General features: G+C 59.0%; 1 protein-coding gene across 1 annotated transcript in view; it reads right to left on the bottom strand.

The window, feature by feature from the left end:
• The window catches only part of COTL1 (coactosin like F-actin binding protein 1), a 63,215-nt gene that overhangs the window by 13,454 nt on the left and 34,881 nt on the right, over positions 1-14,880 (bottom strand). Inside the window, exons 2-3 of the mRNA XM_004584061.2 lie at positions 14,559-14,702; positions 14,380-14,462 (exon numbers count right to left, since the gene is read on the bottom strand). Coding sequence (XP_004584118.1) covers positions 14,380-14,462; positions 14,559-14,635 — 160 coding nt within the window. The 5' untranslated portion in view covers positions 14,636-14,702. The remainder of the gene's footprint in view (positions 1-14,379; positions 14,463-14,558; positions 14,703-14,880) is intronic.

The raw sequence follows: 14,880 nt of genomic DNA, 5'->3' as shown, positions 1-14,880 counted from the left end.
AAAAGAACCAGAAAACCAGAATGCAAACTCGCAAGCTGAATGGGGACAGACGTGCAGCTCAATGTTAGCCAGCCGTTTGGGACGCCAGTATCCCAGAGCTGAGTGTTCGAGTTCACTCCTGATTCTAGCTTTTTGCTACTGCCCACCCTGAGGGGCAGCAACGACATGGGTTCTGCAAACTCTCGGGGAGATGGGAACTGAGGTCCTGACTTTAACTTTCAGCCTGGCCCAGTCCCAGCAGCTGTAGGCAACGGAGGAATGAAGCAATGGGTGGAAGATCTCCCTCAGTCTCTCAGATAAAATGAAATGAAACTGAAAAAAAATTAATCAAGCATGGATTTGGATTCAGCAGGTGTGGGGCAGAGTGTGGGTCTGCGCTTCCGGGTTGCCTGGCACAGGCCAACCCTGAGATTCTGGAGAGGAAAATTCAAACACCTTTCTTTCCAGAATCTCTCCGGGCCCCCCCACGCTGGCTCCCACACCACATCCTGGAGCCCAGGAACCCGCGAGGTAAGCCACCACCCTCTGTCAACAGGTGATACAGCCCTGAGCTCATAGGGCTCACTTCTTGGCCACTCCAAATCCCAGGGTGCTGTCTGCAGCATGGCTTTCGGGACAAGCACCTCTGGGTACCAGGTAACCCCTCAGTCCTGGGGGACCAGGGGGGAGGCTATGGTGCATGCCCCAATGCAGGGTCCAGCAGCACTCCTGTGGGCACAGTGTTTTTCAGGGGCTGCCTGTAATTAAGGTTCTAGACACACAACAGAGATCATCGATTTGACAGAGCAATAAGAGAGACACAGAAAGAGATCTTCCATCTGCTGATCAGGGCTGGAAGTTCATCCTGGTCTCCCTGATGAGTGGCAGGAACCCAACCAAGTACTAGGGCCGTCCCAGGGTGTGCATCTGAGTCGAACAGCCAGGACTAGATCAGCTCTCCAACGAGGGAGGCTGGCATTGCAGGCAGCAGCCAAGTGCACTGTCTCACTAGTCTGTTTAGAAAACAAAAGTGTACTTTATAATCTCCTTGGGTCTTCATTACAACGCCACCAGCACCTTCACCATGACATCCAATTATCATCTGCTTTTCAGGAGCTCTGGGTTCAGGGGCCCCAAGGCTCTGGGGAGCCCTCCTTGGTGGAGCTGCCCCACCTAGCCATGGGAACCCGGGGGGCACCTGCCCACACGGGCCAGGGCTGACGGGGACAGGGTGGTCTCAGAGATGCTTCACAGAGGGGTGACAGGGCTTGGTAAGCAGTGGACGGGAGCAGGGACAGAGGAGGAGCCTGCAGGGAGCTCATTCTGTGCAGGGCACTGACTTTCTGCTCTGTGGGCCCTTCTCATTCCACCTGCCTTTTCTTTATCAGGAGAGGAGTCACGTAAGACAACATTCCACAGGTGAACCGTATCGGGGCACCCAGTGCCATGTGCAACAGCTCCAGCACCCGACTCTGAGGGTGCTGGGCCCCCAGAGGGACACTCACCAACACCCCCCAGCAGGTCCTGTTCATCCCAGCCCTCCCCACCCCACTTTTTGTCCCAGTGGACTGGCTGTCCCAGATGTGTCATGGGAACAGAGTCAACCACTGGCACCCAAGGCACCTCGTTCCTCTTCGGAAGCACATGTTATTCAGTGTGGCATGAACACACAGGGTGATGTGACACCTCCCTGCACAGGCCGACCCCTAGGGCACAGCGCAAGAGCTATAAGATGCCCCGGTAGGACATGGCGGGAGCTTCTGCCCAGAGCTGCCATCAGGAAGAGGCTGTGCCTGGCAAACGCAGCACAGACCTCTCCACGGAAGAGGTGTGTGGCCCCGGGTGGCTGCTGGGGGCAAGGGCAGAGGGCTTCAGACGGATGGCTGCACAGCCTCTGCTCCGGGTTCTGTGAGGGAGCCAGCACCAAGGTGTTGAACCAAGGAGTTGGCCTCAACCTGCCAACTGCCTCCCACCCGATCGCATGGAGAGTGTGGTTCCATGGTAGCCACTCCCCATTTCCCATGTCCCTGTAGTAGCTCCACACAGACTGTGCAGCTCCCAGGACCCCATCTGGATCCTAAGGCCTGTCTACTCAGAGCTGCCAGGTGGGAAGGTTACTGGGCCTGCTCTGGAGCACTCTGTGCGTGGGCTGGCCACGGGGGAATCTCCCCACGTCTCTCTGGAGCTGGTTCCTGAGGCTGGCCCTCCAGCACGAGTGTCTCTCAGACCCTCCCAGTCCACCTCAGGCAGCACTGCCCCCCTAGAGGCCCCTGTCCTTGCTGAAGAGCCACAGCATTTACCAATGCAAGCCCGAGTGCCTAGCACCAGCCCCAAGACCGGCATGGGGCAGACGCAGTCAGTCACGCCCCACCCAAGGACGCTGGGACCTGGTAGAACTCAGGGCTGAGGTCACTCACATCACGGCAGAGGTGGGTAGGGAGCAGCCCAGGCTCCTGGCAGCAGGCATGCTTCTCTGATAACAACAGTGTGGTCACCCAGACTGCTGACGAATGTGGTTTTAAACATCCAAGGGTCAGGTTATGCTTGCAGACAGGCCACTGGGGTCCAGTGCAACACGGGAAAGCCAGCTGAATCAGGTGACAAAACCCAAGCCGTGCCACCACCAGCAGCCTGGCAGCCTCTCGACCTCTTCTCCCAACAGAGGGTCCCTGCCCACGTGGACCTCACACCTGGCATGAAGGAGGAGGAAGTTCCGGCTCTTACACTCACTCTGCTTGCTCTTCCTCTTCCCAGATGGCAGCCCCTGCACCACAGCAGTGGCCTGGCCACAGAGCCTCACATGCCTCCTGCCAACCTGCACACACGTGTGTGCGCAAGATGGGAAAACCAGCCAGAAGGCTGGGGCCTTGCTGTAACCTTGACTGTGTCGTTCAGTCCCCACTGGGGCCAATGGTTCACCTTTTTAGATGGAAGCTGGGGATACAACTCCCACCAAGGGAGAAAAGATGGGACAGTAGTCCCAGGACATTACCCAGGCATGTGGCAGGAGGTGGTCACTCTGAGCCTACGTCAGCTATTAGCCAAGCAGAGCCAAGTACCCATTGCATGCTCAGCCCCTCACCCCCAGTTTGCATCCCGCAGCACCAGAATCTGCTATAAACCGAGTTAACCACTGGTGTACCAGCACCATGATCCAGAGCAACTTCTGCCCTGTGAGATGCGCCAAGCACCCAAGTCACAACCCGAGCTGGGCTGCAGGTCAAATGGAACAGAAGGGACATGAGAGCCTGCTCTGGGAGCCACTTTGGGGCCTGTGGCTCCAACAGCACTGCCCTGGGGCTGAGCCAGTTCCAGGACTCCCAGCTGTCCCTGGGCAGGTGCACAGCAAGCCAGGCAGAGTCGGTCCCTGCCTTGGCATGGAGGGTGGCGAGGAGCAGGGCTCTGAGGCCAAGTCCCCACCATCTAGCTCAACAGCAGCAGACGGAAGCCCCAGGCTCTGAGTCTCAGTGGTCCTAGCTGCAGAATGGGGGCATCTCTGACACCAGCACACCTAGTCTCCCTCCTCCTGGTCTCCAAGTGGGGCCTCCTGGGCACACATGGGGTTAACTCAGTCATTGAAGGGACAAGTCTCACAGCTGCTGGCCAGCAAAGCACTTACACTCACACATTCTCCCACCAGTGTCTGTGGGGTCAGCATGGCTCACAACCCCATTTTACAAAGAAATGAGGCTCCGAGGGGTGTAGGCACAGTGGAGAGCCTCAGTTCTCCATGGAGTTAGGAGGCTCCACAGGGTACCCAGGACCCTCCAGGCCCTGCCTCTCCACGCAGGTGGGACTGGGGCCCCGGGGCAAGGCCTGGGCAATACTTCTGCTGCCTAGCTCAGCTGGCTGCAGAAAGAAGAGGAAATGTGAGGGGCCTCAGGCAGGAGCACAGGACTGTAATGCGCAGGGGAGGGAGCCCATCCCGCCCCTTCCTTCCCACCCCACCTTGCAAGGACCCTTTCTACAGGGTCACAGTCACAAGGTCAGCTCCTCCCCCTCAAGCCCTGGCCAGTCCCAGCGACCCACCCAGCTCCCGGAAAGGGCAGAGCAACTGCGAGGAAGGGTGCCCAGAAACAACAGACCTGTGTCACCTTCCACACCCCCTTCACTCCCCCAAGGGCACAGAAGGTCCCCCATGTGAGGGGCCACCAGCAAGGACAGAGGAAGCTCAGCCAACTGCCTTCCAATTCAGGCTGATGGCAACCAAGAGTCCCCGGCTCAGGATCTGTGGACCCCTTCCCTTCCTGCCCAGGGAAAACCTTAAGAGTTTGCTAAAACTCCACTCTCAAACCAACCAACCACTGGGTCAGTCTGAGGAGCCACACTGCAGGACAATGAGGGGTTACCCTGGGGAAAACAGTTCTGGGATCCCCCCCCCCACACACACACCCAGGGCCAGAAGCCCCAGGCAGTGCCCACGGGGAGCTAGAGGAAGCTCCCAGAGCGCAAAGTTTTGCCCAGATCTCCCGTCCTGCCTCCCTTCTTCCTGTCTGATGTCCTCTCTGGCCAGGGCTGGACACGGAGTGAGGGATTCAAGAAAAGAGAGAAGCAAGGCAGTGGGGAGAGACCCAGGACAAGGAACAGAGCAAAACAAAGGAGTCAGAATTCTCCAGAATCACCACACCACCAGGACGGGCCTCTCCAGCAATTTCCCAAAAACCATGAATGGCACATAACCCCCACCAAGCTGCTAAGGACTCCCTGAGGCCCCTCCAGGCCATGCCCACACAAATTCCAAATCTCAAGTGATCACCAACGGGCAGGTGCTGACCAACCTGCCTCACACGGGGTTCTCACCAGGGTGTCCACCCGGACTGAGGTTGTTGCCTCTTCCCTAAAGGTATTCCAGTGTCCTCTGCCCCTCCCAAAGTCACTCCTGACCAAAACTTCACATAAGCAGAACCATTGATCTCATCATCTTTGAAAGGAGCTGCTGGACACTTTTGATCTTTTGAGCATTTTTCCCAGGGGGTCTCATCTCTGTCCCATCCCAGCACAGAGCACAGAGCCTGGTATATAACCTATGAGACAAGCAGAACGCTTCATCTCTCCACCCAACACTCCAGTTCAGAGCAAGGAGGAAGAGGAGTGGGAGGAAGTGGCTGCTCTGCCGCTGACCTTACCTTATATAGACTCCTGAGAAGTTATGCAAACAAGGCTCAGCAGGGGAAAAAAAAAAACCCACTCACCAAAATGCTGAGTCCTCAGCTTCCACCCCAAGCAGCCGGTCTGACAGGAAGTGAGGAAGAATGCTAAGACCCTGTTGCCCAGAGCCAGGACAGCTGACCCTAAGCTGGTCACAGTGTGGGTGGGGATGAGGTCAGGCAGTGAGGGGCCAGGCCTGGAGTGGGACAGTGGCCTCACAGCACGCAGGAGGAAGGAGAAACTCTCTATGGGTGGACAGTGGGCCCAGCAGCTCAAATGCCAGTGAGGACATCCATCATCAGAGTGCCTGCTATGGCCTCTGGGCTTGGGAGTCCAGCTTCCTGCCAAGGCAAGCCCTGGGTGGCAGCAGGTGATGGCGGCTCAGGTGCTTGGGTGCCATGAAGCCACCAGCTCCTGTCTTCAGCCTGCCCAGTCAGGATCACTTGCCACTTATGAGGATTTGGGAAGTGAATTCAAGGACCATCCTTAGTCTTTTTAACCACCCATGCAATAGATTTCTTTAAAATGTTCATGTTTGGGAAACTGCATCACCCAGGTGCAGAGGCCTGCCCCTCACAGGGCCAGGTGCACACAGTCTTCTCCAGGCTCTGGCCAGGGGCGAGAGCTGACGCTCACTGGGGCTGCTCCTCCGCCACCCCTACCCCACACAGGGACGCCTTCCAGTGATCCCCGCCTAATCGCATTTTCATTAAATGCCAATGACCCAGCCAGAACATCCGGAAGGAAGGAAAGAAAGGCTATTACTCTGTGGAACCCCAGGGGAGCCATGATCTGGATACCCACATGGTGGGGGAAGCCTGCGACAAACCAGCATGGCCTGGCCTCTTCTGTTTAGGGAAGCCGGGCACAGCCACTCCACCTGGGACAGCCCTGGGTGCCCTTCTCTGGTGCCCGAAAGTGCCTGGCAGTACCAGAGCACTGATGCCTGTCCTGGGCCATGCACGAGCTGCTTTCAGCCTTTTTCCATGCAGGGGGACTTGGGAGAGTTTGTGGAAAACCAAATCAAAAACTAAGCTTATCTCAGTGCTCAAAATCTTAACAAAATCTTAACCTTCTGCCCAGGATCTGGATTCCTCAGCTTACAGATTTACCAGTGGGTCAGGAGACAGGAACACCGAGAAGAGGAAGTTGCCAGAAAGGGCTAGGGTGGGAACACAGTGTGAGTGGCATGCCGGCACCCTAGGCCCGGATGTGGCGAACACAGGCCCCACTCTGTCTTCCGTCGGTCAGCCAGGGCCCCCAGGGACTGAGTCCTTCTACATCTGCAACTACAGCCTGTCTCCAGGCCATCCCCAACCAACTCCAGCTGACCCCTGGCCCGCCTGGGCCCAGGGTTCCTTTGACCTATACATGGGAACAATGCAGTGCGTTTGAGAGCTCAGCAAGGGGAGGGGACGCCCCAAGAGAGCAGGGCCTCCAGGGCCCGCCCAGCTTCCCCACGTGGAACCACAAGGGCCGGACAATACCCTAGAAAGTACATTCTCCTCCCTCCAAACCCAAGTTTCCAAGAGTTGGGAAGCAGCAGGTGGCAGGAGTGCGGGGGCCAGCTAAGAGCCCTGGGGAAGTGCCTTCCCCTCACGAAGCTTTACTTTCCTCATCTGTGAAATGGGATTAGTAGCAGTGCACCCTGCACTGAGTCACGGAGGAGATTATGAAGTCAGGAGACGGCTGCAGCAGGCAGAATAACCCCCAGAGGTGCCCAGAGGTCCAGACGCATGAACTCTCGTGGCACAAGGGACTGTGCTAAGGATCTGGAGATGGAGAAAGTATTGGGGAGGGAGCAGGAAGAGCCCCAAAGTCACCATCACAGGATCCTAAAGGAGGGAGAGGGGGGCAGGACAGTCTGGCCAGACAACATCAGGAAAAGGACTCGACGGCCAGGTTGAATCTGGCAAGCCAGGCATGAGAAATAAGGCAGACAGCAGCCAACCACACTCCCCAGGGGCTGGCATCGTTCCCGAGGGCGGAGCCCATGGAAGGGTCACTGAGCGGCTATTTCAGCCAAGGCGACACCACAGGGCACTGCCACTTTCCATGCGTCAGGCACACAGCAGACAACAGGACAAAGAAAGCTTCGACCCCATGATAAACGGAGTGAGGAGATGAGCAGCAGGTGTGGCTCTGCCAAGTACAACCAGGAGCCCTGTGTCACCCTGCCTTCCATGTGGCTGGAGCAGGGGGACGCAAGGGCTCTACCTGTCTCTGAGCCCTTCCTCTGAGGCCTGGGAAGCAGCTAGATGCCACAGAGGCCCTGAACGTCCCCCTGGGGAGGCCCTCGGCCACAAGGGAGCAGGAGAGAGGCTGTGAGCCCCACGTCTTAGAGAGCTGCCCTCCGCTCCCTGGGGTGCTCCAGGGGCCCAGGGCAGGCAGCAGGCACGGCAGGGAAAGCAGTGCTTTGCGAGTCTTCTTCCCAAGACAGTAGACTGGCTCAGGCGACAGCCCAGGCAACAGCCCAGGGCTTGACCCTTCTGCCAAGAGTGACACAAATGGAAGGAAGCTCCTGAGAGTCGGCTAAAGAGGGGCAGGCACTCTCCCCCAAGGAGACTGGCACCTGAGGGACAGCTCCCTCGCCATCCCACCACCACGGAATTGAAGACAGACACACACACCTGACTGTCTATAGTGTGCCTGGGGACACCGGTGCACTGGGCCTTCCCACAGCAAAGCATGACGGATGAGAACAGCACAGGGAAGACTCCACAGGCAGAGAAGTGGCAAGGGAACAGCCGGCAGCCTCAGACACAGAGTGGACTCAAAACCAGCTCCTGCACACCTCAAGCTGACGATGCTGGGTCTCTGAAGACATGCCCCCTCCCCGTACACCGATTCACCCTGGCTGAGCTGTGCCCAAGGTGTCAGGGCTCTCAGGATGAGCCGACCCCAGCAGAGCACCCCGTGGCGTCTGCAGCCATAGGCCTGTGTGGCAGAGAGCTGTCCAGCCCCTGACTGACAGCAGGCCCTTGTGCCATGTCCAAGCATCTGGCCCAGAGGAGCAGACACTACAAAAGCTTTGGGGGATCAAGGGGGTGACCTGTCACTAAAGTTTCAAAACTCATTTGGCCTGGACTCCAGTTCCCTGGCATCGGGGAAAGAGGGCAGGAGACAACAAAGGCTGTTACCCCCAGCAGGCCCTCTGCAAGCACCCTGGTCAGAAGACAAGGGCGTGGGCCTTGGACGACGCCCAACACGGGGGACAGAGAGCAGAAGGAGAAGCAGCAGACGGAAGTGAGACCACGAGAAGGCAGACACGAAAGGGGAACCCAGCAGGCTCGGCCGTGCAGACACAGGGGCAGGGTCAGCGACAAACACTCGGAAGAACAAAATGACTGAGACCAAGAGGCGGCCGCTCCACCCGGACGTGAAGATGCCCAAACCCTGGCCCTGTTCTAGCCTCCGAGTACGTGTGGTACCCAGACATATCAGGCAGAAGGCTGGCTGTGAGGGTGGCAACCACCCACGCCAACCATACAGAACTTACCACCAGGGCTTCCCAAACCCCACGGACCCCAAGGAGCCCTCACTCCACCCAACACCCACACTCACCATGACACCCCTCTACTGGCTGCCTATGGGGCAAGCACTCAGCCCAACGAGTGGGAAGAGAGGCACTGTCACGAAGCCTCAAAGTCACCATGGCGGCAGGCATGTGGGCAAAGCAAGCATCTGAGAGAGGATTCTGTACAAGTGGCACCTGGGGCGTGCCTCATCAGCCTAACCAGCACAGAGTAGGTCCTCAACAAATATCTGTGGGACGCATGGCGGACAGACCACTCAGTTCTCTGACGCCCCACAAACGGTCACAAGTGCCAAGCTCCCTGGGGAATCTCACAATCCTCTTGGCACAATGGGCAATTTCTCTCCTGCCTTTCTCTCCCCATGAGGCCAATGCCACGGCTCCACTGGCCAGCCCTCCTACTCTAAGTGCCAGGACCTCATACGGGCACCAGTTCATGTCCCACTGCTCTACTTCCCATCCAGCTCCCAGCCTAGGAAAGCACTGAAGGACAGCCCAAGCCCTGGGAACCTGCACCTGCGAGGGAAACACAGAAGCTCCTGGCTCCGTGCTTAGCTCCAGCCGTTGTGGCCACCTAGGGAGTGAATTAGAGGATGGAAGATCTTTGTCTTTGTTTCTTCTTCTCTCTGTAAACCTGCCTTTTCAATAAAAATAATCAACAAATATTTTCTAAAGAGCTGGCACGTGGATAGGAACGGTGTGGCTGTTTCTTGGGACACAGCTGCTGCGATGCGCATCTCACTCCATCCGTGACACCCTCCCTAACTCCGTGACTGTGGCCCCTTCGCCACTTGGTCTCCCAGCTGCTGAGCTGGCTCTCTACTGCCTGACCTGCAGGCATGGCCGGAACCTGTCTTCCACCTGTCACTCCCTCCTCTGGCACTGCTCCAGCAATCCAGGCCGCTACAGCTTCAATCCTCCCAAAAAGACAAAGGAAAGCCTTCCCTACAACTCTGCCCAACAAGCCTCAGGGACTAACAGGACTGGCTGTGGTCACAGGAGCACAGCCTGCACCAACTGGCCAGCAGAGTGGATGGAGTCCTCTGACGGGCCAGGCTGGTTCCCGTGTTCACCCAGTGCGCAGGAGTCGGTCAGCCCCACTGGAACGACATGAGCAAACAGGATCACAGAAAAAGGAAGGGAACATTTCCCCGGAAGGAAGCAGGTGCCAGCAAGGTCAAATAGACCAACTACTGCATCTCCCTCTGAGTGATGCTGTGGGCTGCACACCCAGGTTGACCAGAGCATCATGGCAATATCGCCTGCACCGTCATCTGGCACCATGGCAGGGCACCTAACCCAAGCCGAGCTCTTGGTCCATACTGCCCTCCATAAGTAGGAGCCGTCCACTAATCAGGGCTCCATCCCCCTGCGCGTTGGTAAGCAAAAACCACAACCCCTGAGCATTCACTGTACGCCAGCAGTGACCTTCCCACCTCATACACATCCTGTGACAATCCCGAGCACCTGGTGCCATCTCCACCCCCACCACACAAAGGAAGGAGCCAGGCCTCCAGGGAGACCAGCCGAGGCGACCCCAGCCCCACCGCTGACGCGCCAAGCCGATCGCTGTAAGTCTGCACCAGCCGGAAGCTGGATTCATTCCCAGATGCCTGAGCTCTTTCCAAAATAAAACGCCTATGCCGGAGTGCTCTGGGGCCTCAGTGAGGCCGTGTTTATACACAAGAACTCCACAGGGTCTCTTCAGGGGACACTGGGGGCTGCAGGTGGAGGAGGGGAGCACATAGCACCAATCCTTGTTACCACAAAATACATACAGGAAAACACTTCAGAAGCACAGATCAAAGCAGCCCAACACTCGGCCCTAGGTGGTGACAGTAAGAAGCCCTCAGAGACGGGACCGTCTGCTTGTTTCTATCCCCAGTGCCTACGACAGGGCCCCCAGAGCAGCTACGCAAGGTACTGAATGAGTGAGTGAACAAAGTGCTGAGAGATGAAATTGCATCTGAGTTCTGGCTTGCTTTGTCTTGGTTCTTCTAGAATATTCCACAGGGAATGTATATCAGTTCTAAGGTGCAAAAATGAAATGTGACTTCCTTGCCAGTCCAGGGCACTGGATCCTTGACTCCGCATGATCGGCCAGCCCCGCCTGGCACTGCGGTCAGCGCCATCACAGCCTGTCCATGGGTACAAGGCCCCTTTTCCTGGTTCCTCCTAGCTGCCTGGGGCTCCATGGGATGACCTGCAGACGCTCCTGTCCCCACCTCACTGTGGGTTCCACTTTGGCACCACTTTATGCCACAGCAAGCTCCTGCTGCAGGAACACCTGCTGTGCCCCAGGTACCAGTCTTACTTCCTTAACCTCATGACCACACTGTGGCAGAAGGCTTACCAGGGTGACAGCAATGCATTTGCTTGAAGGTCACAGGAGTGACAGGTACCGGAACCCCAACAGGGTGATGTACACCAAAGCCCTGACCACCTGGCCAAAGGCTGGTGGCCACTGTGGGCATGCCCAGGCCAAGGGCCTAGACCCACAGCATGTCAGCCAGGAGGCCAGGCACCTTCTTCTGTGCACCGATCAAGCGGGGCACACATGGGAAACTTGCAAACAGGAAGTGTGTGGTGAGGCCATCCCTGGAGGAGGAAGCCGCCACAGCAGAGTAGCGACAAGGACAGCGCCGATGGCAGCCTGGGTAGCTCTTTCCCAGGATGATGCCTCAGTTTACCCTCCTGGGCATGGCCAGGAGTCCCGTTCCAGATCAGCAGCCACCTGCCCAAGGCCACGTGGCAGGTGAGAGGCATACAGGAGATGGCACCCTAGGACTTTCTGATCACACAGCACCAGGCAGTCAGAGTGAAGAAGGGTTGCACAGGGCCAAGTGAGCAGCTGAGGCCCAGAGCAGACGGGCAGGTGCAACTCCACTTGCTGGGGAGCGTGTCGCACAGTGCCAGGCTGCACGTGCACAAGGAGGCCGAGCTGTCTGGGCAAGAGGCATAAACTGGGAGAGAAGCGGTGGGGCAGCCGATCCCCCAGCCCCAGCTCATTCAGCGGGCAGCGGGGAGCCACAGGTTATCGAGCAGAGTGACCCGAGTCAAAACGTGCTCTGGGGCGCTTTGGTGAGCAGTGAGACACCAAGTGAACACTACAGAGGAAGATGGAGCGCTAAGAGACCACAGCAGTAAGGAGGAAGCAACAGGACAACTGTGGTGAGGTGGGGGTCCACCCCCTCTGGAGCCCCCAGGAGGCCCCCTGCCCTGGTGCTGGCTTCTACTCACACAGGAGTGGGCCTGTGACCCAGGCCGGGCCACCCAGAAGTCTGGAGATGTACACAGGACCTCTGGCAGAGACTCACGCTATGGCCCCACCCATGGACTGAGACTGAAGCAGGTGCCAGCCACCCTGGCCCCCCAGCCCCACCCAGCCCCGTCCTGGACAGCCTTCCTGGCAGGGCACTTCCACTGGAGTTCCCCTGCAAGGAAACATCACACAGGGATACTTGGCTTAAAGGAACCTGTTCTGGGCTTCCCCACATCGGGCAGCCCCCAGGAGGAGGGAGGAGCCAGGCTGGTGTCGGGGAGGAACTGGGCATGGCCAAAGGCAGAACCTGGAGGTGGAGGGGGCCACGCCAGCCGCTCTGGGGAGAGACCAGGGTTAGGGGAGGAGTAGGCAGGCAGCATGTGGGGGTGGGAGACAGAAGGCTGGGGGGCAAGGAGACAGAAGAAACGATCTAGAGCCAGCTCCCAGAGAGCAGAGGAGGCAGGGAGAGCAAGCCCCTGAGGAAGGCACCCACCCCAGCATCTACAGGAAGAGGTTGAGAGTGTGGGGGGGCCCTCCAGGTCCCCTGAGTGCCTTAGATGGAAGTCGGAAACCCACAGGGTAGTGGGAGGAGCCTCTATTCTGAGCCCCCACCCCAGGGCAGCTTGCCCTTCCAGGCTGTGTGATCTTGGGCAAACCCCTTAACCTCTCTGGGCCTCTACAGAGAACCTCAGAGGCAGGACCAAGATAAGCTGTGGCAAGTGCAGGTGTGACCAGATGTAGCCAGTGCTGGGGGCTGGGGAGGGTGTTGAGTCCCCAGGGGGCCGGCAGGACAAGGCAAGCTGGCAGGCAGCCTGCAGGAAGGGAAGCGGTGCCCTGAGAAGAACCAGAACAGACCGCACTGAGAACTCGCCCACAAGGGGGTCTGACAGATGGCTGTGAAGCACCAGAACCCGCCTGGGGACCAACAAGCAGCAGGCAAAGTGGTCTTAGCACCCCCCACCGCCTGACTCTCCCACCCCACCTCCCCCCACCATGGGGGCAGGAGGCCTGAACAGAACCATGGAGCCGCTGCTGGAGGGACCAAGTGTTCCCCCAGGCCCCCAGGTATCTGCCGGGAGGGTGGGGGCAGGACACTGTCCTTCCTGGCCACCTATCACCTTCCCTGCTGGGTGTTGGTGCAGAACAGAGAGCGGGCTTGGGCTTGCCAGCTGCTGTTGCTGCTGCATGGCCCAGCATGGCCCAGCACAGCAGAGTGTGGCCCAGAGCAGCCCAGCGCGGCCCGGCACAGCCCAACATGGTCCATCATGGCCCAGAGTGGCCATGGCCAGGCGTGCACCCATGGGGAGGGGAGATCACTGGCTGCAGAGGGGAAAGCAGAGCAGGGGGCTGAGAAGCAGGGCTGTATCCGATGCTCCCAACACCCTGCCCACCACACACAGTGTGCCCACAGCACCACATGTCCTCCAGGAATAGCCAGGTCCCAACAGCAGGGGCTGGGTGTTGCAGGGAGCTCTCAGCAGGAAATCCAGGGGGTTGGCCACCGCCTGGGCTGGGGCCCTCCTCTGGGACTTTCTCAAGTGCCTAGGGTGGAAAGGAGAAACCTGCCACCCCAACTCATTCCCTCTGAAATGTCTCCTTTTCCATCCCCTCCCCTCAAGCTGTCAACTCCAGGTGCAAGCTCTCTCTTTCTCTCTCTCACACACACATTGTCTCACATCCAGCCCACAGACTTCCCAAGTATCCTCTGAATCGACTTAAACACAAAATATCACTCCAGGAGGAAGCAGTCCAGGCCAGCCACACCCAGGGGCCACCACCTGGCTTAGCCCAGCACCACCCCGACACCGAGGCTCCCGGGCCAGACCACATGCAGGAAAACGGGCCTCTCCTGTACCCAGAGGTTAAGCAACTGCCCCAAACCCACACAGTCATAAAGGGGCCTCCAGGGACCCCAGCCAGCCACGCCCAGCCCTGCCTTCACCTCCAGGCTCAGCAGCCTTTGTCTTCAAGTCCGCCTCCCAAGCTGACGCCCTGGGGGCTGGGGGCGGAGGTCCGTGACCAAAGTCCCCAGCTGGCTGACCACTCTTGGCCCTGGGTGTTTGCACGGCACCGGTAAGACAGGCAACACTCGGACTGAGCCCGCCACACTTGGACATTTTCCCTACTTGCCCCTACCCGTGCACCTGGGTAGATCCCTCCCAGATTAGCGCAGGGGGCATGTGCAGCTGCCAGGGCCCCCGCACCCTGTTAGCCGGGCGCAGCCTCTCCCTAATCTTCCCTCAGTTGGCTCAAAGGGAATCTTCTTTTGTATCTGCCTCTACAGTCTGGACACTGAACATTTAACCCTCTCCCGGCCCTCACCCAGTCCACAAGCAGATTTCTTTCCCGAACGGGCAAGGGGGCCCGGGGTTGCAGCAGCCGGAGCCGCAAGCCCTGCCCTCGGTAGGGTGACGGGGTCCACCTGCACCTGCTCCGGGGGCCTATGCGCGCCCACCTGTGCACTGCTGGACGAAGCGCTCATACTCCGCTCCCTGCTCGCCAGGGACGATGGTGCAGCCGTCGTACTTAAACGTCACCCTGGGGGCAGAAAGGAGAGATCGCGCAGGTCAGCGCGGGGGGCGCGAGGCCGAGCCGGGCGGCCCCGCGCGCCCCAGGTGCCCGAGGCCGCCTCACCAGATGACGGCCGAGCCGTCGTCGCGCACCAGGTTGTACGCCGCTCGGCAAGCCTCTTTGTCGATCTTGGTGGCCATGGCTGCGTCCTGCGGGAGCCACCGAGCGCGCCCCAGGCGGCTGCAGCTATCCGAGGGCGAGGAGAGCTCCGAGCGCAGACACCGATGCCTCTACGGACCCAGCGCGCGCGGGGACCTGGGCCGCGGCCGCCCCACCCCCTCCAGCCATTGGCCGTCCAGGAGGCGGACGCCCCGCCTGCTACCGTGCCAATTGGGGGTCCAGGCTCTGGGCGGGGCGTCCTCGCTACCCGTGTCCAATCCCAGCC

The sequence above is a fragment of the Ochotona princeps genome, chromosome 16, assembly GCF_030435755.1.
Source record: "Ochotona princeps isolate mOchPri1 chromosome 16, mOchPri1.hap1, whole genome shotgun sequence".
NCBI lineage: Eukaryota > Metazoa > Chordata > Mammalia > Lagomorpha > Ochotonidae > Ochotona > Ochotona princeps.
Note: the sequence above shows the minus strand (reverse complement) of the source record. Positions and strands in the feature narration are given on the sequence as shown.